This window comes from Papaver somniferum, unplaced genomic scaffold (genome assembly GCF_003573695.1).
Source record: "Papaver somniferum cultivar HN1 unplaced genomic scaffold, ASM357369v1 unplaced-scaffold_19, whole genome shotgun sequence".
NCBI lineage: Eukaryota > Viridiplantae > Streptophyta > Magnoliopsida > Ranunculales > Papaveraceae > Papaver > Papaver somniferum.
In genome coordinates, this window is record NW_020628818.1 from 17,999,434 (window position 1) to 18,024,860 (window position 25,427).

Below are 25,427 nucleotides of genomic sequence, written 5' to 3' on the forward strand. Positions count from 1 at the left end.
TGATAATATATGATTAATGACAAATAGATGAATATATTAACTCATTGACGGTTTATTAACAAAGAAGGATTCCTCGATCATATCTATCTCTATTGATTACAATACAATTTTATTTGGTTTGATTATTTATTTTGTTAACAATCTAAAACAAAACTCTCCCATTTGTGACACTTCAACAACTAAAACTCACTGCTCTTCGTGGGAAAGATCCTTACTATACTACCAGCTAATTGTGTGGGAATAAGATTATTAATTTGATTGCACTTACGACAGCCATCAAATTTTGGCGCCACTGCTGGGGAGCAATCGGTAGCTTTAGTTGTTATTTGTTTTAGTTTTATTCTTGTTTTTAGACTTTCTTTTTAGTTTTTAATTTATTTTTCAAGATTTGTGGTTTCAGGTACTTAATCTCTGGCACCGAAAGATTGGAATTACCAGAGGTTTGGAATTCAAACCCGTAAAGGAAAAATGTTATAAACACATCAACAACCACAATTAGAACCCTCTACAGAAGAGATGGTTAATACAGACGACGAGATATATCCTCCACCTCCTCCCCCTCCGGAGAAAAAGTTGCGAGAGTTGACATCTCCATGCTTAGATTCGCAACCACTGTGTATTACAATCACTAACCCAGTGGAGATGAAGCCGAATATACTTCATCATCTACCAAAGTTCAAGGGACTTCCAGGTGAAGATATGAATCATCATCTTCAAAAATTTCAACACAAGATGACAAGTCTTAGGCAAGGTACCGAAGACGGTGATACGGAAATGCTGCAAGCTTTCATATTCTCTTTAATAAATTCAGCGGAAGAATGGTTGTATTACCTTCCTCCAGGGAGTATTACAACATGGACATAAATGAAAAAGCTATTTTTAGAGAAGTATTTTCCTGCTTCTAAGGAAACATCCGTTCGTAAAGAGATTAGTGGTATTCTTCAAATTACTGGGGAGTCTCTTTACGAATATTGGGATAGGTACAAGAAATTGGTAGCGAGTTTCCCTCACCATAACATATCTCCAGTACTCATCATTCAATATTTCTACGAAGGATTACTTCCAGAGCAAAGGAACTTGATTGATGCAGCTGCTGGTGGTTCACTTACTGAGAAGACAATCTCACATGCAACTAGTTTTATGGAGAGTATGGATTTGAATGCTCAACAATTTTACACCATAAATAACTCAAATGTCAGAAGAGTTAGCAATATAGAAGAAACTTCACAATCAGGGAAACAAATGAACAATATAGATAAGGTAGTCCAAAGTATGGCAGGAGTGATCATTCCTTCATATGAATATGAAGCTGAGGTAAATGTTATATTTCATAATCAGAGGCCAAGGTATGATACTTATTCTAATACTTATAACCCTAGTTGGAAAGATTATCCTAATTTCAGCTATGCTAACAAGCAAGCTGCAACTCCTAATCCATATGTTAGATAAGGTGATTTTCAACAATCACAATTCCAATCACAAGCTCCAAAGGAGGGCGCCTCTGAGAACATGATTACCATGATACAAGGTCTTTCATCTATGTTTCAACACAGTCAGCAGAAAACTGATCAATTCATACAGAAAGCTGAACAGAATCAGTTAACAACTGATAACGCTATTAGAAATTTGCAGACTCAAGTGGGGAAATCGGAAACTGATATGAACTTTATGAAGGATCATGCGTCAACAACACTCCCATCAAAACCTTTTGTGAACCCAAGAGAGCACGTTAATGCAGTCACTCTAAGAAGTGGGAGACAAACTGAAGATCCATATCAACAAAAAGAGGTTAGTAACGACATCGAAAAGGAAGTAGAGGAGGAAACCATCCCAAAGAAAAAGACAACCTCAAACGGCTAACCTAGGGACGCGTTTCTCAATTTTACCATACCACATTCTTTCCCTAGTCGTTTTGCCAAGTCAAAAAAGAAATCTCAAGACAAGGAGATCATGAAAATTTTCAGCAAGTTACACATCAACATTCCATTTATTGAGGCCATCAGAATCTTACCCAAGTATGCCAAGGTTTTGAAGGATTTGTGTACAAGGAAGGATAGGTTGATTGCTAATGAGATTACTCAGGTGGGCGAAAGTGCTACAACTATGTTACTAAAGAAGATGCCTATAAAGTGAGAAGATCGTGGAGGTTTCATGGTACCCGTTACCATTGGTAACCGAAGATTCCAGCGCACTTTGCTTGATTTTGGAGCTTCCATAAGTGTTATGTCAGCCAATGTTTATGATTCTTTGAATCTCGGACCTTTAAAGGAGGCAAAGATCACTATTCAATTGGCTAACAAGTCCAATATATATCCTAAGGGAGTCGTGGAGGACGTGTTAGTTAAAGTGAATAATTTAATCTTTCCAGTTGATCTCTACATTATGGATATGCATAATGAAGATAATTGATCATTTACTTCGTTACTTCTTGGTAGACCGTTTATGAAAACTGTAAAGATGAAGATTGATGTTGATAGTGGTGCACTCACTATAGAATTTGATAAGGAGATCATATGGTTCAATATTTTTGAAACCATACGCTATCCTAGTGATGTTCACTCAGCTTTCTCCATTTATGTTATTGGTTCGTTAATGCAACAAATGTTTGATTTAGATAGTGAAGATGAACTTGGAGTTATGCTACGAAATAATATTGATTTGGACGTTCATGGACAGCCAAACCTGGACGTTGAGTTAGCCAAAGAACTGGTGGATATGTGTGATGCCCTAACAGCACTACAAGAAGCAAAAACGGGTAATATCTCTTATATTTCTTTACCCGTAACTAATGAGGTTCCATTACCTTTTATTGTACAGGCACCGAAACTAGAATTGAAGCCGCTTCCAGTCCACCTAAAGTACGCACGCTTGGGTGATAAAGAAGAACTTCCGGTGATTATTGCAAAGAACCTCACCCCCAATATAAGAAGAACGTCTACTTAGGGTTTTGAAAGAGCAAAAAACGGCCATTGGTTGGAAAATTGCTGATGTCAAAGGCATTAGTCCATCCATGTGCATGCATAGAATCCTAATGGAAGATGATTTTAAGCATGTACGTGATGCTCAGCGTAGGCTTAACCCCCCAATAATGGAGGTCGTGAAAAAATAGATCCTTAAATTACTAAGTGTGGGGGTGATTTACCCAATTTATGACAGCAAATGGGTTAGCCCATTTCTAGTGGTGCCTAAGAAAGCAGGTGTCACTGTTGTTAGAAATCAAGATGAAGAACTTGTTCTTACAAGAGTTTCAAACTGGATGGAGAGCGTGCATAGACTACAGAAAGGTTAATGCCGCAACTGGAAATGATCACTTTCCTTTGCCTTTCATTGATCAGATGTTAAAGAGGTTAGCGGGACATTCACATTATTGCTTTTTGGACGGTTATTCGGGCTACAATCAGATTATTATTACACCAGAAGATCAAGAGAAGACTACTTTTACTTTTCCCTTTGGTATGTTTTCCTAAAGACGGATGTCATTTGGTTTGTGCGATGCGCCTGCCATTTTTCAGAGATGTATGGTTAGTATATTTTTTGACTATGTGGAACGCATTATTGAGGTATTTATGGATGATTTTAGTGTTTATGGCAATTCATTTGATATTTGTTTACAAAATCTTGAACTTGTGCTTAAAAGATGCATAGACACTAATCTTGTTTTAAATTGGGAGAAAATTCACTTTATGGTACCATTGAATAGTGCTTGGTCATATTGTGTCCTCTCGAGAGCTCAAAGTTGACAAAGCAAAGATAGACTTAATAAAAAACTTAAAATATCTCACTTCGGTGAGGGAAATTCGTTCTTTTCTTGGTCATGCAGGTTTTTACAGGCGGTTTATCAAGGATTTCTCCAAAATCTCAATGCCGATGTGTAAATTATTGCAAAAGGAGGTTATTTTTTACTTCAACAAGGAGTGCAAGGATGCCTTTGATAAATTGAAAGAATTTTTGACAACTGCACCAATTATCAAGTCACTGGATTGGAGTATACCATTTGAATTAATGTGTGATGCAAGTGATTATGCAGTTGGAGCTGTTTTGGGTCAAAGAGTAGACAAGCTGTTATGATTTATTATGCATCTAGGACCCTAAACGATACATAAATCGACTATTCTACCACTGAGAAAGAATTTTTGGCTATAGTGTTTTCACTAGAAAAATTTAGATCTTATTTAGTGGGTTCAAAAGTGGTTGTGTATTTTGATCACGCAGCACTTAGGTACCTATTAAAGAAGAAAGAAGCTAAGCCAAGATTTATAAGGTGGATACTACTATTGCAAGAATTCGATTATGAAATAAAGGATAAAAGAGGTGTTGAAAATACTGTTGCTGATCACCTTAGTATACTTGTTGTTTCCAAAGAAGAACTTCCTTTACAAGATCATTTTCCAGACGAACAAATTTTGTCAATTGAAGATTCAACACCTTGGTACGCGGATATAGTGAACTACTTGGTAACAAGAAAAGTACCTAGTACAATGTCTAATTTTCAAAAGCTTAAGCTTAAGAAAATAGCCAAGCAGTATGTGTGGGATGTGCCCTACTTGTGGAAATACAGTTTTAATCAAATCATCCGTAGGTGAGTACCTAATTCTGAATTTCAATCTATTCTTAGTTTTTGGCATACTTATGCATGTGGTGGTCACTTTGGTTCTAAACGTACCTCTTTCAAAGTACTTGAAAGTGGATTTTAATGGCCTACCCTATTTGAGGATGCATATATTTTTTGCAAATCTTGTGATAGATGTCAAAGAACGGAAAATCTAGGTGCTCGAAATCAAATGCCACTCACGCCAATACTTGTTATTGAAGTATTTGATATGCGGGGAATTGATTTTATGGGACCTTTTGTTATTTCTAATGGAAAATTTTATATACTTCTTGTTGTGGATTATGTTTCTAAATTGGTGGAAGCTAAAGCCACCCCTACTAATGATTCTCAAGTTGTTTGTGAGTTTGTGAAGGAATATATTTTTCTAGACATGGTACACTAAGAGTGGTTATCAGTGATGGAGGCTTACATTTTCAGAGATCATTCCATGCTCTACTCAAGAAGTACAACATAACACACAAGGTTGGTACGCCGTATCACTCACAAACTAGTGGGCAAGCTGAAATTTAGAACCGTGAGATTAAATCTATTCTTGAGAAAACCGTGAACATACATGGAAAGATTGGAGTTATAGGCTTAATGATGCATTATGGGCATATAGAATGGCGTACAAAACACTGATTGGTATGTCTCCATATCAGTTGGTCTATGGCAAAGATTATCATCTTCCGGTTGAACTTGAACACAAGGAATATTGGGCGATAAAGATGTTTAACATGGATTATGACAATGCGGGTAAACAGAGGAAGTTACAACTTAATGAGCTAGAGGATATACGTAATGATGCTTACGAGAGTTCTCGTATATACAAGGAAAAGACGAAACTTTTCCATGACAAGATGATTTCTCGGAAGAGTTTTGTTGTGGGTCAAAAAGTTCATTTATTTAATTCTCGTCTTAAGTTATTTCCTGGAAAGCTAAGGTCACGATGGGATGGACCGTTTGTTGTTACTAATGTTTTTCCTTATGGTGCAGTTGAGGTTATTAGTCTCACTACAGGTACAACTTTTAAAGTCAACGGACATAGATTGAAGCCATCTTACTAAAATTTTCCTAAAGAGAACGTCGACGTAATTGAACTTCAGGATTCACTCCCTTTGGAGGAGTATCATAATTGGAATGCCAAGTCGGGCTGAGGACATTAAACTAAGCGCTACATGGGAGGCAACCCATCGGTTTTGTATCTCTATCCCTCTTATTTTTAGTTCTTTTAGTTTTGAATATCATATCTTGCATTCCCATCTTAAATTTTACAAGTCCTATATCTATAATGAAAGTTTTGACGAATTCTCATCAGAAAATTCTGACTGCACACTTGTCACGAAAACAACTCTCGAGACTTCATACAGAGTCCGATTTGAGTGGTTGACCCCAACTTTTATAAAGGACAGACTCACCTTTTTTTTCAAAAGAAAAATATGAATTCTTAGTCTATTAAGTTGGACCGATAGGCATGGAAATTTGAGTTTCGGTATTTTTCCAGAACTTTTTCAGATTGTATGTCAGTCAGTCCGTAAGCCATAAAAGTCAGACCGTTTATTGGAACACTGTGAAATTTTGACACCTTATAGAAAAGACGTAGGTGAACAACGTTCGTTTAGGATGTTTTTTTTAGTTCCCTACCCATTGATACAGTCTTCGAGTTTTTCAGGGCTGTTATGTCAGAAATCAGAATTTTCGGTTTTGAACATTGAGGACAATGTTGAGTTTAAGTGTGGGGGAGTAGTTAAGCATGTTTGGATTGCATAAAAAACATATATGTAAACAATAATTTTTGATTTCTTTCATTCTTGAGACTTCATCTTTTGAAGTCAATTATACGAGTTATTTAAGACACTCTAAACCTTTTGAGGTTGAAACAGTTCTTACGGCTATAGATTGAGTTCCACTTTATCGTTCTAAAATCTTTAAATATATACGTTCATAATTGAATGCGAAACTCAGCTATGGTAGTCATTTGAAAGATTCATCCTCACAACTAATTATTACTGAATCACTTATTTTTTGTTTTTGCAGTTTATGTTTCTCTAAAGTGATTTGGTGGGATCCCGATACTGCCGTGAATGTTGTATCAAGGTAATCATTGGTTGAGTATATAAAAGCCCCATAGACAGTTTTCTAACACTCATAAAGAGTGAGCCGAAGAAAAAAAATACGTAAATAAATATATAAGGCTCCTCTTCATTTATCGACACTTGGATAGCAATACGTGTGAAATGTTGTCCCTGTCTCTGTCTCCTAAACAAGCATGGAACGCAGGATCCAAGAAAACTATCACGAATTTGCTGAAAAGGAAAGTGCTCTTAGAGTATCTAATCATGTAGTCGATGAAAATAAAATTCATTTCATCATTATATAACAAGTCAAAAAGACTATTGATGAGGTTCTTGACGCTTGGATAGCAGTATGTGTGAAACGTTGTCCCTGTCCCCGTCATCTAAACAAGCGTGGAATGCAGGATCCAAGGCAACTATCACATACTTGCTGAAAGGAAACATCCTCTTAGACTATCTAATCATGTGGTCAAGTTAAATGGGTGCTTCTCTCAAATATTGCGCTATAAATAAGAATCCTTTGACGACATTCATACAAGTATTGTGGGTAACATCTTTCACTCTAGTTAATATTTGCGTACTTCACTTTTCTATTTACATTTTCTAATCTATCCATGTGATTTCAGTATATGATTGTTGTGATAAATGTCGCAACAAGTACAATGACTATCTTAGTAGAGCTTTGCAAGCAGGTTGAATGTCACACGTAAGTAATTGCTTGTGTGTGATGATTGGAATGTATGTGGGATGTTTGTAGCTAAAGAACTTATGTAAGCTAATTATTTGGATTTCTACTTTGTATCTATACTTAGTGTTCCTTCCAATGCGAGAGATTGAAGTAGGTTTTGTGGGTATACCTCTTGTAAACCCTCACGGGACTATAACTCCTCCACTAGGGACACCTAGGGGTTTAAAGGCTTGTTATACATGCTAAGTGTAAACGTTTTCTCAACGGAATGGAGTTGTTGTATTTAGGATTAGTTTTATTTAGTTTTCTCTAGGACTAGAAAAATCTAAGTGTGGGGGAATTTGATAAGTGCATAATTCATATGATTTTGGTGTCCATTCCATACTTGTTTTAGCTATTATTCTTGCATATTTTCGTGTTATTGTTCTTGTTTTCTCTTATTTTCCTCGGTTAGGTGAATCATCCAAAAAGGAGATACAAAGTGCTGAAAAGAGCTAGGAAGAGAAGTATTCAAAGTATCCAAGTACCCAAGTTCAAGAGAAGTGGAAGAAGAGTGACGAAAAGGAGCAAAATGCTTAAAATCAAGAGACCGGCCAAATACGAAGCTTAACTCATTCAAAATAAGGATTTCTCATTACCATATTGAATATAATTGAAATATAAAAAAAAATGCAACAAGAATGAGGTCATTCCGGACGAAGAAGTTGTGGCCAAAACAAGCTTTTATCGAATACCGAAGACAATAAAGTATGCAAACGGGTACGCATACTTTAATTCCGAAATTTCTGCTGGAATTTGAGGTATGCATACTGGTACGCATACTTAACAAGTAGGAAAACGTGTATGCATACTTTGGAAGTCTTAAATTCACGTTTGGGGTCGTTATTTCATATTTTTGGGTCGGGTTCTTGAACCGAACTAAAAACGTGAATACCAAGCAATGTAAACCTATAAAAAGAGGTATTAGGTCATGAATGAAATATCATCATAAGGTCACGAAATTGTAAGGCTTGGAGAGAAGAAAAATCACATGGAGCAAAAGCTAGGGTTTCGGAGCGGTTCTTCAATCGTAACGATATCTCTAAACTTTTATCATATGTATACCATGGATGCTTCTACATCCATGAGTAGCTAACACACATATTGATTGAGAATGAATTCTAAGTTTTAAACTTGATTTGATTTAATATATGAATCTACTTTGATTTCTTCATATGATTATCGTTTGTTTCTACTATGAGTAAACATTATGATTGATTGATTGTTCTAGGTGGCCAACTAAATCAATTTATTGATTAATTTAAAGCTAGTAAAGGGTTGGGATATCCTTGTAATTGTTGAATAACTCCTACACAAGTAGAAAATGTGAAACCTTGCAGAGGGATTCTGTGGAGCAATCACGTGTAGAAACAATACTAGAAAGTGGACCTTGCGCTAAGAATCTAACTACTAGGATTAACTTAAGTCATAAAACATAAAGCATTCAACCAATCTACACCTTGAGTGTGCTGCTACTTGGTGGTTTGGACGAATAAAATCTGGTATTCGAGCGCTTCGGTACCCAGTGAACAAAGAACTTTAGATAATATCACTGCGCTAGCTACTTTTCTACGGTTGGTGATAATCTATGATTAATGACAAATAGATGAATACATTAACTCATTGACGATTTATTATCAAAGAAGGATTCATTGATCATATTTCTCTCTATTGATTACAATATAATTTTATTTGTTTTGATTATTTATTGTGTTCATAATCGAAAACAACACCCCCCTCATTTGTGACACTTCAACAACTAAAACTCACTGCTCTTCGTGGGAACGATCCTTACTTCCATTATATTACCAGTTAATTGTGTGGAAATAAGATTTTTAATTTGATTGCACTTACGACAACCATCACAGTGGTGACTTGTGATTAATCAACCGAAGATTCGGAGGAAGAAGATATTTTTGTATATAAGTTGAAGTCAGTTGACGAGGTGTCTCGATCGGTACCAATGGCTAAAAAACAAACAAACAAAAAGGACAAACTTGCGATGTTCAGTTCCTCTCTAGGTCTTGATCGTGGAGGTAAAGAAGCTGATCAGGTTAAGAACATCTTTGTTGGTATTGTAAATAGACATTACACCTTAAAATTAGTCAAGAAATTGGGTCATAGCAATGAAGATTTTAGGATAAGATTTTGGTAGAGGGAAAAGAACCCTTATGCCCAAGAAGAAGTTATAAGGGCTTGTACCTTCCCTTGATGCGGTTAGGCGCCGCTAATCTTGTTTCTCTTTTTTATTTTTCAACTAAAATTTTAAACTTTTTAAATAAAAAAAAATGAGAAGAAGTTTCCACTAATATAGACAACACCACCATAAAACGGAAAGACTTATAGGGCATCAGTACGTGGCCTGTAGTCAAAAATTTTGTTTGGAAATGTCTTACAGACATATATGAAAATGCGGGGGTCTAACAACCACACCCAACAATTCGTTTGACAATCTGGGAATACTTACACCAATATACTTTCTAGAGAATAAACTAGACAGTCAGACTCAATCCAGAGTAAAGTATATCAAAGAGTTTAATATCTCTAACTCTTAATTCAATCTGCAATTAGTAAGTAGAAATCAGCGAGTCCAATTGAATATAAAAGGAGTTACTTGAACGGTACCAAAGACCAACGTTCAAGTGTCAATCAATTTAAATCAACAACCAAAGGTTGGATATTCTAATTGATTGATTTTAATGCACAACTATTGATATTTCAATTATATAACAAGATATAATGCGGAAAAGAAATAACACAGACACCAGAATTTAGTTAACGAGGAAAACCGCAAATGCAGAAAACCCCCGGGACCTAGTCCAGTTTGAACACCACACTTAACTTAACTTCAGATTGGACTGTAGTTGAAACCTAATCAATCTCACATTGATTCAAAATACAGTTACGTTCCTTAGTCTCTGATCCTAGCAGGATACTACATACTTGATTCCCTAAGTTGATTTCACCCACAACCAAGAGTTGCTACGACTAGGGATGCACAACGGGTAGGGTGGGTAGGATATGGCCTATACCCGCCACCCTACCCGTTTACTGGCGGTTAAGAAAATATTTACCCGCCACCCTACCCGCCAAATAGTGGATAGGGTAGGATACGGTTAAAAAACTGGCGGGTAGGGTAGGGTTGGCGGGTATGGGTAGGGTATGTGCATCCCTAGGTAGGGTGGGTAGTATATGGCCTATACCCGCCACCCTACCCGTTTACTGGCGGTTAAGAAAATCTTTACCCGTCACCCTACCCGCCAAATAGTGGATAGGGTAGGATACAGTTAAAAAACTGGCGGGTAGGGTAGGGTTGGCGGGTATGGGTAGGGTATGTGCACCCCTTGTTACGACCCAAAGTCGAAGATTTGATAAACAAATCTGTCTCACACAGAAAAGTCTATGGATTGAATAAATATGTCTCTCACAAAAATACCCAAGAGTTTCTGTTCCGTCTTTTGATAAATCAAGGTGAACAGGAACCAATTGATAATCCAGACTTATATTCCCGAAGAACAGCCTAGTATTATCAATCACCTCATAATAATCTTAATCGACTAGCGAAACAAGATATTGTGGAATCGCAAACGATGAGAGGAAGATGTTTGTGATTACTTTTATCTTACATATCAGAGAAATTAATCTCGAGTCAATTATTTCAATTGTACTCAATACGATAGAATCGGGTAAGATCAGAACACGCAACTACAAAGAGAATAGTTGGGGTCTGGCTTCACAATCCCAATGAAGTATTTGAAGTCGTTAACCTATAGGGTCTCGAATAAACCTAAGGTTAAGGAGAATCGACTCTAGTTTATTCAACTAGTAACACACATGATGTGTGGGGACTAGGTTTCCTAGTTGCTAGAGTACTCCTTTATATAGTTTTCAAATCAGGGTTTGCAATCCAAGATACCTTGGTAACAAAGCATTCAATATTCACCGTTAAATGAAAAACCTGATTCAACCAAGCTAATATCTTTCAACCGCTAAATCGAACTTAGCTTGTTACACACAAACGAAATGTTCCCTCATCTAGGTTTATGTAACCGTACCCAAACGTGTACACCATGTTGGCTCTCAAATAGTTAACCGAGGTTAGCCATATGATTACTCTCATATCAACTACACAATCTATGTCTTAATCCGAGACATCTATAAATAGGCTAGAAATCAGTTTTGATCACTAACATTGACAAACATATACGACCTCCACCATATCACTGTTAAATGTGATGCCTCATTTATCTCTAGTAATGTACACAATCGTATAAGCCTAATTTTACGCGATTCTGCATGTATGTGAAAAGGATGTAGCACCAAATGCATGAGAGGAATTCAAGACTAAGAGCAACTAGAATACACAACTTTTACAGCAACAACGAAATGGTGCAAAGAATTACAACTGACACACGTTATCATTGAAATGGATCTTCAAAGCATAATGAACTACATCAACAACTCTGAGTTATCTATTGTTTGGAAAAATGAAACTTTTATCATAGATACTTTGAGTCATTTAAATAGTGGACTTCAATGAAAATGCAATTTCATTCAGAAATCTGTAATAAGGCGGCAAACAAATTAGCAACACATATCAAATATTTGGTATGATAAGCCACCTAGTGTCCTAGAAGAGCATATGTATGCAAACTTTGTTCAGGGAACTAAATCTTTGTGTCGAAAGAAAAAGAGGAATTATCATTCGACAATTTTGCCATTGCCACATCATATCTTTGAAAGTTTGGCCAGAATGCATTAGGTATAGCGCATGAGCTAAAATTGTGTACCACTTCATTGCTTCTGCTTTAAGATTGTGTGACGTGTACGGTGATTACTTTACGGTTATAAATAAGAAAATTAATCAATCTTCAAGACAACTGCCATGTGACGTGCACGGTGGTTATTTTATAGTTATAAATAAGAAAATAAATCAATCTTCAAGGTAGCTACCATGTGGCAATTTTTGACTTGTGCGTTTCTAAACTTATGTACGAAAATGCTTTATATTTCGGAAAAAATCCCGCGATTACCGTCGTAACACACAAACAGGGAGACCCGCCTTTGTCCATTTATAATCCTTATGTTAGAGGGTTCTCCCCTCGTTCGTCCGATCCTCTTGCGGGATTTTTCTAAATTATTTTGGGCGTCGACCTAAAAAAAAAAGAAAGAGAAAAAAAACTTACAATCGCCCTGAGAAATGCTAATCACCCCAAAAATCATCCCCAACCTTCCACATAATAAACTTAAGTGGTCCTCTGTTTTCTCCAAGGGCGGAGACATAATCAAAATGTGTGGTGGTGGCTGACGCCATCTAATGGGGAGTAGACTTGCGGGTATATAGCACTTCCGACCACCCTAATTATTATTTTCGGTCTGTGTACAGTGATTTTTGTCATTTTTCCTCTGCGTGCCTGCCATCAAACAAATAAATTGACCCAACTTTGTTTCTGAAAGAGCCTTTTTGACCCCAATTGTTTCACACAAATGGAACTGCAAAAGACAAAAATGTCAGAAACCATCAGACAGACGAGGATGAGTTCCTCATTCTTATAAAACGACTCAGACATTCACCTAATCACTATTCCTCCCTTTTAAAAGAAGAAAAAGAAGAAGAGTAAGACATGTATTGAGAGTAGTGTTTTCAATGGATGGATAAAAAACTTGAAAACGAAGAAGAGACTCCAATGATCAAATAGGAGGAGATATTGGTATGTACCCTTATAACTCTTCTACTTGAATGGGGTTTGGAGATAAATTATATAATTTTTCATTTTTTTAAGCAAAAGGGGTTTTGTTTTTTTTTCTGAAGCAAAAGGGGTTTCGAAGTCTTTGTTTTTGTCATTACAATCTTTTAATTGGAGTTGAGTTTTTATAATCTTATTGAGTTGTTCACCTTAAATACTGTTGATTAGTTGATCATCAAGAAATGGTCTCTTCATTTTCTTTGTTTGAGAGGAGCAGAGAGAAGGGGAGGAGACCAAAATCAAACCCAAATCTTCTATTTCGGACTTGGGGTCTTTAAGAAGATTCCTGTTTTGCATAGGGTTTCGTGGTCCCAGATTCACTTGGGCATCTAAATTTAGATGCATTTATGGAGGTTTTAGTTTAAGCATGACATTAGATTGTTGGTATTACTGGTTCATGAGAACCAATATCTGTATATTATGCATATATGATTAAGAAATTCTAGTAGGTTCTATGGCTTTGTGATTTCCAATCCAAACTTGTTCAGCATTTTAGTTTAATAATTATTGCACAGCATAACCAAGACCTAGACAAGTATGCAAGTCTAGGCTCAGTGATCAATTTGAACAATTACCTCCTTTCTGGGTTGCATAGATACTGGTAGGGGAGTCCGACACCGAGACACCGATACGTACTGGAGAATCCAATTCGGCATTTAGAAAAATGGCTGATACGGGGGTACCGGCCGACACGGCCTACATATAATTTTGTTAGTGTAATTTTAATAAGGAATCAATAGAGCACACAAGTTCATTGTAATCCCCAAAGCACTCATTGTACACCTCTATCTCACAACATTTCATTCCCACATTGCTCACAAACTCCAGAGTCCAGACTTCCTCTCTCAACCCTCTTTATGAGGGGAGTAAACTCTTTGGTTTTGTCTTTAAGTGTTTCTCCACTTCACAAGTCCAAAACACTAGAAAAGCAAGAACTTTAAGAGTTTACATGGCAAGTTTACATGCATGATCCAGTTTATACTACAAAAATTCGGATCCTCTTGATTTGGATACGACTAGATTGTAGTATACATACCCCTTACTGAGCATTTATTTTTGTAGTATAGAACGTTCATCGCTAAGCAGTAATTTAAGTGGAAAATTCTTGCAGTCACATGTGTTATTTTCTCTTGTCCAAATACTAGACAGTTCTTTTATCCTTACCTATTAAGCAAAAAATTTTATGCTCACCAACAAAAACACACACAAAACCATACTACTTTACAAAAAACTAAATTCATGTGAATTGTCGATGAGTTTGCACCCTAGACATAAAGCAGGATATATTGATTCAACACAAATCAATATTTTATACATGGTCACCGTTGGGCACGGACCATCCTGTAGCCAGCAAACTTAGGATTTACTCGAGATTGTCGACGCCGTCATTGTCCTCTAGATGTCCCGTACAAAAAGTTGGTTTTATTCTGAACCTAAACCTTTTTAAATATTTCAGCAGTAGTTTGGGTTTACTGTTGATTTTAATTGAGTTCAATAGGATGGGAATATGTCGCAAGTAATGATTTTTGGCGAGGATGATATTTCCATTTTCGATGACTTGGTAGGTTGAAAAGGTATTGGGTAATTCCGAGATTGTTAACTGTTACTTTGAACAAACATCTCAGATTGATTCTGTTGGTAGTTGGTACCCTATGTTTTTATTACTGGATAGGTTCTGAACCATTGCAGTTATGGTATTTGTAAATCTACTCAAATGTTTATGAATATACACTTTCACCACATATGAATGTTGTACCCTTATATCAAGTCATGTTAATGATGTTTCTATCATAACCCATTTTGTTTTTCTGCTGATCATTCAGGTACCTGCAAGACTGCTTTACATCCACACTGTGCAAAGGAAGCAAGAGTCCCCTAGTTGGGAAAAAGATTGGTGTATGTCATAATGAGCAGCAACACCAACTTCCTCCTTTTTCTTCTTTTTTTCAGTGTTATTAGAGTGTAAGAAAATAAGGATCGAGTCTCTTGTATGGCCATCTAAAAATTGGCCCGAACAGTCTCTTGTATGGCCCATCTAAAAATTGGCCCGAACAGATAAGTAATTAGTGAATAGAAGATTTTGACAAACAGCATTCCAATTCATATCACTCTCTTGTGTGATTGTGATTAGGCGGCTGGCTCTGCTGCTTGTATTGCTATTCCTTTAGGGTTCTCTAATTTATTCTCCTGTTTCTCTGATTGATGCACTCTAAACATTCAATTGGATTTCATGGTATGTTTTTCAATCAAGATTTAATACTTCTTCTTTTATGAATCTCATGATAGAAAACAATCAATTCATTGAAGATATTTTTAATTGGATCAAATCTGTGTCTAATTGATCTGTAATTTCAGGAGATTGAATTTACAATTGAGGTTATTCTTCTGTAGGTATCATGCTTGAGTTTTTAAATTAACCTCTCTATAGATCTTGAAAGATTGAAAACTTATCAATGGTTCTTAAGTTATGGATTAATCAAATCCTTGTTCCTTAATTTTGATATGGAATTTAAATTTTCAATCAAGATCATGATTGAATTTTATCTGGAAGCAATCAATTTATTTATTCAAGATATTGCTAATTCTATGAAATCTGTTTCTTATTGATCTCTAATTTGAAAAGATTGAATTTACAATTAAGCTTAAGCTTAAGATTTCAATTTTATCATGTTTCTTCAGTTATAAATAAATTAAATTAGCCAGCGTTAAGGAAAAATTCTTGTTGTGCAAAGGCATCTGAGAAGAAGATAACTGGGGTTATGAAATAGTCATTGACTATTTCCGAAACCCTTCAGAGTTTTCACTTGCAGTTTGAAGGAGGGGATTATTCCAAGGTAGTTATGTTATCAGGATTTTAGTCTCCCGAGGTCTGATTAAGGAAAACATTCCCTATAAGCTCAGTTTCAGTAATGGCAGACAAGTCTTTATTTGACAAGTTTGCTAAAAGGTATGAGCTAGAGGTTTCTGAATTAATGAAGGTACTCCAAAGGTCGGCTGAAATTCCAAGACCTACTGCAGAACTGAAGGATTTGATGAGCTGAATATGCGGTAATTATGACGTTCTCAAATCATGCTGTGTATTGTCTTTGAAGGGAAGCAATATGTGAGTGAAACTATGCAAGGTGAAACAATGGGAAGCAATATGTGAGTGAAACTATGCAAGGTTCGTTTGAATATGATATTCAAATAGCATTCTGGAACATCCTTCTTTCACGAGTGTCTGGGAAAAATATAATGACGATATCTTTTTTCGTTTTCTTTTTATGTGCTCTAAAAAGGGTCTCTATAAGGCTTGGTTAGGAAACAAATTACCTCAACTTCGGGTTTAATAAAGCCTGATAAGTGATTCTTGAAGAAGTTCACTAAGAAGTACCACCGTTAAGTTCCTGAAATGTGGAATCTGTATATTGTATAGCAAGGTCCATTGAATATTAAAGAACCGCATGTTAGTAGTGCTTCCTAGTTATGAATTTGGTGGCATGAGTATGTTATGTGAATTCTTAAACAAGTTTTCACGTTGTTGAGTTGTCTAGCGAAATAAAAAATTGTGCACTAACCTGAAACTTTTTGGGTGTCAACAAGTAGAGTTGAGTAATTTTAACTTGTATGCTTTTATTATGGCTTCAAGTTTGTTGTCGGAAACCATTAGAAGAGTTTCGGTTTGCTCTTAATGTTGGCATCTATGTGTTTTGCGCAACAAATCTCCATTTGGTTAAACTAATCTTATTTATACTATGTTAAGTTGGATTAGTCTTAATCCGCAGTAAGGCATGTTTATGGTATTAAGACTAGCTTAACGTTGATGCTAGTTAAGGTTGAGTTTAAGCATGACATGTCTTTTAGTTTGACATGTCATATGAGCTGTCCAATGTAGCCATGAGGTGTCCTCCAGTTCATAATGAAAGGTTGGAATGACATGTGGCAAGCATGATTCGGACTCACTTCTCGCCTCATATGTTTTATAAGGAAAATATGTTTTCATCCATCAAGGAATATGAGGAAATAGAAGTTGATAATAAGTCATGAAAGGTTAGGTGTCTTGTGTGTGTTTCTATTTCCTTATACTACAACCTGTTTTAAGTATGAATCATATGTAGTATAGTGCTATGTGTGTGGTTCAAGGTCTGATTTCAGCATAAATTGTTTTCCACAATGTTTAGGTCTTAATTGTAGTGTTAATTGAGCTGAAATTCCTACATTCAACTCCTATTTCGCCTAGTTATTACATATTCAGCAGTTAGGTTGATTGTAAGATTGAGCTCTCGGATTGTATACCATCTAAAGTTAGAGTTCTTTTTATATGCCGTACTTCATACTTGATTTGGTGTGGTTGAAAAATCAGGACAACAAGTATTAGAGCAATTGTAAGAAGGCTTGTACATCACAATAAAGATATGTTCACATCTGTGGTATATTTCGACTTCTCAACATTGCGGTTTTGCTTCAAGTATAAGGTTTGAATTTTTCTGTTTTTGAGAAATTGTAACTTGTAATTATTTGTAGCTTCCATTACTCGACTAGGTGTTGCCAAAGTGATACTTTGAGATTATGTGGAAGTGTTTTAATGAGAGTACATGTGATTGTGATGGTTTGTTTGATTCATTCAGAAATTGTAAACACGAATCTTGCCCAAAGGTGTTCAGTGTTTATGAAATCTGATGTGAATCAAGTCTCATATGAGTTGAAGCTTTTCATATGAGAATTTGTCTTAAACTTATTAAGAGTCATTACATGTCGTATTTCTTCCCAAAGATGATTTGTGATGGTACGGAGTCTTGTTTTGAGTTTAAGATGTTATATTTCTTGCTTATTATTAGTATGCTATATATATGGTTAGTCTACATAGCTAAATAGAGTGATTAATATTATAATAAGCATGTGTATTGTGGTTGAATCTGAATTCAGTGGGAGTGATGTTTATGATTCTGTAAACATGTTTGTTTCCCCTGTGTTAATCTGAATTTCAATAGAAGTGTGATGTTTATGGATTTATTCATGTTATGCTTATTGACATGCTATTTATTTGGTTCATGTAATAGCTTTATAAAGTGATAATAAGTGTGGTCCGTTATGTATGTTGCGGTAACATCTGAAATGCAATGGGAATATGATGTGTATGGCTTTATCGTCATATTCGTTGCCTTACTTTGTATGGTATGTATGCTCATAAAGTAGTCTCTGGTAGGAGACATATGGTTCTTATTTGATATCGTTAATGTCCTAAAGTTCTTGGTGTCATTAGAATACGAGCATAGTGCTTAACTCAAGCAAGACAATGGGGATATTAATAAGGACAAAATGCAGGTGGCATAAGAGCATATGTAGTGCGTCTTGTATGGCATAAAGCTAAGCTAATAAAGTTGCAAGTGCAATTCAGTTTTGGCAGAGGTTAGGCCAAATAAAGTTTCCAATTTCAGTTTGGTTTCAGCATAAGGCTAAACTAATAAAATGTTTTGTATTTTTGGGAAATAAAATGTTTTACTTGAGAATAGTAGGTCGTCTAGTTTTCTGAGTGTAAAAATGACTTGCGCATCTAAAACGTGACGTGTAGGTTTCTATGGTCGAAGGTTAGTGTACGATTTGACTCGAGTGTGCGGCTAGCATAAAAATTCTTTTATAAAGTCTTTAAGAAAAGCTTTGTTGCTTAAACAAGTGGGAGATGTTGGCATTTTTGTGTTTTCCGCAACAGGTCTCCATTTGGTTAAATTAATCTTGTTTATACTATGTTAAGTCTGATTATTCTTAATCCGCATTAAGGCACGTTTATGGTATTGAAGACTAGCTTAAGGTTAATGCTAGATAAGGTTGAGTCTAAGCACGACACGTCTTTTAGCTTGACATGTCATACGAGCTGTCCGATGTAGCCGTTAGGTGTCCTCCAACTCATGATGAAAGGTTGGAGTGACATGGGGTAAGCATGACCAGGACTCACTTCTAGCATCATATGTCTTATAAAGAAAATATGTTTTCATCCATTAAAGAATATGAGGAAATAGAAGTTGATAATAAATCATGAAACATTAAGTGTCTTGTGTGTGTTTCTATTTCGTTGTACTACAACCTGTTTTAAGTATGAATCATATGTAGTGTAGTGCTATGTATGGTGCTGGTTTCTTGTGTTGCTGATTATGCTAATATCAGGTTGATTTTAGCATACAATGTTTAGGCCTTAAGTGTAGTGTTAATTGAGCTGAAATTCCAACACTTAATGCGAACTGCTGTATTAAGTGTAGAATTTATATGTAAGCTAAAAGATTACATGAGTTTGGTTTCTTATTCATGTAAATGCCTTATCGTGCACTGTACAGAGTCAGAAGATGGACTATAAAAATGTTACTTGTTAATTTGATCATATTCTACTCGTTTTTTTTTTAAGTCTGAAATGTCAAAATGCTGTAACTGGAACTATAATGTTCAACTTGGCAGGTGATTTCAGTGAAGTTAGTGTAGCTACAGAAGAGAATCAAGCAATATGCATGCAGGCGTTCATAGGCTTTCTTACTGCAGTACAATGGTCCCAAGGTCTGGGTGTTAGGAGGGTACAGCTGCAAGATATTTGTGGGAGCAGATGTAAGCCAGTATTTCTTTTTTGAGTTTCCCAAATGGCTGTTTGTTTTTCTCAGTTACGAGTTTTGTAAAATGATTATATAGTTAAGAATCTGATCTAGTAGCATAGAATATGATTAAAACTTTCATCATGGTTCTTCTTTTGCAGATCCTATATTTGTGAGTCAAATTTCATGTTTAGAGTAGTATATCGCATCCGTGAATGATGTAAAGGTTGAGTTCTGTTATTGGTTAGAATTAGTTAGGAACTTTTAAATATTTGAAACAGTAAAGCTTATTCCTTTGTTGGGCTTGACTCTTGAGGTTAAAACTTGACTATTTTAGACTCATTTCTAAATGTTGGAGCCCAAACTGTAAGTACTGGTTGAAGTTTACTGATTTTGGTTTTCAATTTGGGTTATAGCTTTTTACTTCATTGATTATGGTTCTCGTCGGATTTCTTGTTTTGTTTTCTCAACGATGTGTTGTACAGTAATCTAAATTTAGTATTCGTATTAATATACAGTTATGCGCTTTCATATTGGTGTAATTATAGTTAACATTTTAATCTGTAATGATAACAAATCCACCTAGATATAGTTTCTGTTTTCTTGATTATGATGTTGGTGTAGTAGGTGGGTTTGGTCCTTCAGATGTGCACTTGCTTCTGGAGTTTAGGTCGCGTACCGTGAGTTTGGACTCTAATTATTTCCTAACATTAAGCAATATCACATGCCATGATCTCCTGAATATATGAAATGGCTTGATAGTGTGCAGTGAACTGAATTGTCAGGTTTAGTTATCTGTAAACACAACACATTATGTGGAAATAGTGATCCGAATCTTGTAGTGGGAAACAGATTTTTTTAGAGAGATATATCCCTGCATATAGAGGGAAAAGTTGGATTGGTGGAGGTTTAATTCAGCTCCAAGGGGTGTATTTGAGGAACAAAAACTGAGTTCACTAGAAGGCTTTAAGGGCATGCTCTTATCCGGGAAAGTACTATTTGTTTGTGACTATTCAGACAAGCAACAGTCTTCAAGTCAATGTCACGGTTTCTTGTTTCATAAACAGACCTGAACGGCTTTTTGTTTGCAGGGTGGATATTTTGACGACTTCCTCTCACATTTGATGAGTTCCCACTGTGCTCTTGTCCAACAATGGCGAGAAGTGGAGATCCCACGGTATTTGTGGTAATTTCGATTTAACTAAATTAACATATAAGTTTCCTTAGAAATAAAATAGCACTGTCGAGGAAAATTATAGAAGTACCTATGAGTGATACTAACTTATGTATATGTATGAGTCAATTTTTGTATTGGTTTATTAATTCTTTTTTCCTTTTTTGCAGGATATAATTTTCAAATGTCATTATAAATGACCGAAATCCTGAGGCAGAATTTTGATAAAGGAATGATCCCTTCCTTTGTATCCTTGAAGTATATTTAGTGGAGATGCAGATAGATTTAAAGAGATTGTAGAAAAGGTTAAAGAAGTGAGTTTCTATCCTTTAACAAAATTTGTCAATGCATTACATGGATTGACATCAACGAGCGAAGCCAATTGGGTTTCTATCCTATACGAATAGTTGACTATTTCTGAAACCCCAAGAGTTTTTACTTGCAGTTTGAAGGAGGGCATTATTCCAAGGTGTTATGTTATCAGGAGTTTAATGTCCAGAGGTCTCATTAAGGAAAACATTCCTGTAAGCTAACTTTCAGAAACGGCAGACAAGTCTTGTCCAACATTGGGGAGAAGTGGAGATTGAATGGTGTTCATGGTAATTTTCATCTAACTCTGTTAAAATATTGGTTTCCTTACAAGCAAAATAGCACTGTTGAGGCGTGTAGGAAAACTATATAGCACTGTTATGAAATACTGTTATAGCAGTACATATGAAAGATAATAAAAGCTACTTCTTTACTTCCAAGATCTGCGTATTATAGAGTGCTTCTTTAGTTTTTGGACGATAATAACCATATTAAGATAACAAAAACCACACAGTCACTGTCTTAGCATATCAGCTTTAAAATATCTAGATCAAAACTCAAACAGAAAAATACTAAACAATTGTTATCATTACATGTGAATATCCTGTTGAAACTATTAAGAAACCAGCCACGTTCTTAGCATGCGCATCTCAGTCCTCTTGATGATCTTCTGATGAGATATCGCCAGGACTGACAAAATATGGAGTGACCTTTTCAGAGATATTAATGTCTGTTATATTTTCAATGTGTTTTAGCCTGTGGACAGAAACTATATTAAGTACTAGTAGTATGAGAGATTTTCATCTCAATGGCTTGTTGCCTGCGGACAGAAACTATATTAAGTACTAGTAATAATTTGAAAAGAATGACTTAAAAGCTAATGATAACTTACATGGCTCTGAAAATTTGTTCGAGGGACGCATCGAAGAACCTTCTTTCCATGCTTCCTGGAGGAAGTTGGGTAGGAGAGGCAGTGGGCGAGGTATCCTTGGGTACCATAGTAGGTGCGGGTGAAGGAACCTCAGTAGCTGAAGTTGCAGCAGCAGATACATTACCAGGTACGGGAGTCACAGCTGTTGAATGTGCAGCAGCTTCAGTTACACACTCGTCTCTGCTTGCGGCATCCATAGTAGGTGTGGGTGAAGGAACCTCAGTGGCTGAGGTAGCAGCAGCAGATACATTACCAGGTACGGGAGTCACAGCTGTTGAATGTGCAGCAGCTTCAGTTACACACCCGTTTCTGCTTGCAGCATCCATAGTAGGTGTGGGTGAAGGAACCTCAGTAGCTGAGGTAGCAGCAGCAGATACATTACCAAGTACGGGAGTCACATCTGTTGAGCTATCTTTACCGTCAGTTCCCTACTGGGTTGGTAAACCCCCATGCACTTTTGGAACTCCTTATAGCAAGCAACCTTGAGCTAATAGGTGTAAAAAGAATTTAACCATCATGTTGTAAAATTTGGTGACAAAAGTAAACCGATCAAACAATATTCTATCTTATTATATTACTCCCTCCTATTTCTAATTTATACACAAACTAACCTTTTATTCAGAAATTGAGGGAGTATATTGTAGAAGTGACTAGAAGTTCCTAACACATTTGCGTTGATTAAGATAATTCGGACTACCGGGAAAGTAATATGGACATAATCACTTTTTAAAGCTCTAATTATGTTTTTGTACTAAATTACATTACAATCTTGATTCTATATAGGGAACAGTTATCTCGAGATAAAGATTTTGCCTAAATTTTACCAGGTTGAACCGAAGTTCCTTGGAAAGTAAAATATTATTTAAAATGGACAAAAGATGATATTTTTTATCCAAAAACATAGTGAATATCTCTGTAATTTAATATAATAGAATGATATTAAGATTATTTATTAGTTTATAGATGTCGTACTGTATAGATAAAAAAGAAATTTGGAAAAGATTAAATCTTAATTTTTCTTTTTGATCGACAAAAAAAGATTGTCTTGGCCAGAAAAGAAAAAAAGGTAGAAAAAGGTTATACATCGAATGAGAATGTGGGGACAATTGCCGATTTCACACCTGGAAAACAAAAATTAAAAACAAAACAAAGTGACGGCTAAGTCACGACCATGTCGCTCTCTATGAGGCGTTTCGTGGTTGTGCCTTGAGTTTTGTGCAAGCAGTTCTTTCTTCGTCACTACGTCCCCAAGATAAAAACAGCTGAGAAAACGCCCTTCAATCTCTCACGCACACAAAGAAACTAAGTTAATTCTAATCTTAGTTAGACTTATCAAATGTAGGATTTTTTTTGACACGAAAAGGGCAAACTCATTAAAATCTTAGGAAGTCATCAAGTAATGAAACCTAACAAACAGTACAATTAGTTGTTGTTAATAACACCATTCCAGTTACAAAACAAAATACTCAAAGAGTATCCCACAAAAAGATTAGTGCATCTAGCCCAGTTGAACAAAGTACACTTAACTGAGATTATTAGCTGATTCAAGTTTTTTCTTCGATCACCAAATAGTCTAGTATTCCTCTCATTCCAGATTGTCCACCAAATCCCAAAGGATAAAAAATCCCAAATTCTTCTGATCAATTTTTGCTTTTCACCATTCCTACAAGTTGGATTTAACAGTGTCAGAGAATACCCAAACGAACCCAAAACTATCAAGAAAATAATTCCATAACTTTTGAGTCTCGCTTCAATGTAAGAAAAAATAATTATTTGTTTAAATTCCTGACCCACATACTAAACAAATATTAGAATTGCTTTTCCCGCCCTCATCAAAAAATCCAACATAGGAGCACCATTAAAACAAGGGGCACTTTAGAATTCCACAGTTGTTTATGAGGGAAAGAGAGAAATCCATCAACATCTAAAGAGGAGTAAACATTAGTTATAGAAGATTTCGTAGCTAGTTCCCACTTTCTTGTATCCTCTAAATCAGATAAAGCAATTCTAGTTGAAATATTACCCCGTTGTTGAAGAAGCAAGACAGTCTCTCCTAATTCAATCTCATTAGGATTTCTTTTAAAATCAAAACTCCATGCACCTTCCAGTGAAACTATTGCACTAACAGTGGCATCTTTCTTTCTAGACAATTTATAGATAGTAGGAAAAGAATGTTACAAAGAATTAACACCCAACCATCTATCCTTCCAAAAAACTCATTTTGTTCCCAATGTTGACAGTAAATAGAGTATTTTGTCTAACATGTTATCTGGCTTTCAAAATACCACCCAAAGACTATATCCCACAGATTTTGCATAAATATTATGAAGAACAGAATTAACATTACCTCCAAATTTCTCCCAAATGATTTTCCTCCATAAGCCTTATCTTCCTTAACGTATCTCCAGATCCATTTGCAATGCAGTACTTTGTTAACCAATTTCAGCTTCTTAATACCTATTCAACCTCCTTTCTTTGATAGTGTAACATTAGCCCAAGATACCCAACTTCTCTTCTTAGTTGTATTGGAAGAACCCCACAAGAAATTACGAATAATTCTTTCAATTTCTTTCATTACTGACACGTGCATTTGAAACATAGTTAAATAATATAATGGCAAACTAGCAATACCACTATTTATCATTATCAGTCTCTGACCCTTTGACAAGTATCTTTTCTTAAGTACTAAGTTTTTGATGAATTCTCTGAATGATGATGTCCCAAACAGCTCTACATTTTGATTTACTACCCAAAGGGATTTCCAAATAGTTAATTGGAAATGTAGTGAGTATACAACCAAAAGCAGCAACACAGTTTTCACTATTGTGATTCTCCCCAATTCCAATAATAACACTTATTCTAAAATTCACTCTTAAACCAGATATTAGTTTAAAAGCAAAAATAATATTCTTAAGGTTACTTACTTGCTCTTCAGAGTCATCTAAAAATACTATTAAATCATCTGCAAATTGCAAATGATTAATAACAGTGCCAGTAGGAGAGACTTTGAAACCAATAATCAAATTGTTACCAGCAGCTCTTTTAATCATCATTAAAAGAATTTCAGCAATCATGATAAACAAAAATTGAGAGATATGATCTCCCTGCCTAATTCCTTTTTGACTTATGAACATGTCAATGGCCTCTCCATTTATTAGAATAGAGAATCTTGCAAATGAAATACACCATTTTATCCAGCTTCTCCAAATGTTGCTAAAACCAAACCTCTAAAGCACCAAATCAATGTGATTCCAATTTATATTGTCAAAAGCCTTCTTAAAATCAACTTTACAAATAATGCCGGATTTATTTTCTCTTT

The 25,427-nt window shown here is 35.6% G+C and overlaps 1 protein-coding gene across 1 annotated transcript; it reads right to left on the reverse strand.

Annotated features, from left to right (window-relative positions):
- Positions 1-21,542: 21,542 nt before the first annotated feature.
- Positions 21,543-25,182, reverse strand: LOC113338623. The gene is made up of 5 exons (XM_026584002.1): positions 25,033-25,182; positions 24,456-24,535; positions 23,965-24,250; positions 22,070-22,536; positions 21,543-21,933 (listed from the first exon to the last, which is right to left on the reverse strand). Exons 1-5 carry the CDS (start codon positions 25,180-25,182, stop codon positions 21,828-21,830), a joined length of 1,089 nt encoding a protein of 362 aa, XP_026439787.1. The 3' UTR covers positions 21,543-21,827.
- Between the last annotated feature and the right edge of the window lie 245 nt (positions 25,183-25,427).

Bases quoted from the DNA above. Each gene is read 5' to 3' on its own strand.
- LOC113338623 (XM_026584002.1), bottom strand. From the start codon at position 25,182: ATGATTGCTGAAATTCTTTTAATGATGATTAAAAGAGCTGCTGGTAAC. The intron at 24,536-25,032 runs GTAAGTAACCTT...TGGTTAACAAAG, and splicing joins TAGATGACTCTGAAGAGCAA to TACTGCATTGCAAATGGATC. The intron at 22,537-23,964 runs GTGCTCCTATGT...CCAACCCAGTAG, and splicing joins AAGTGCCCCTTGTTTTAATG to GGAACTGACGGTAAAGATAG.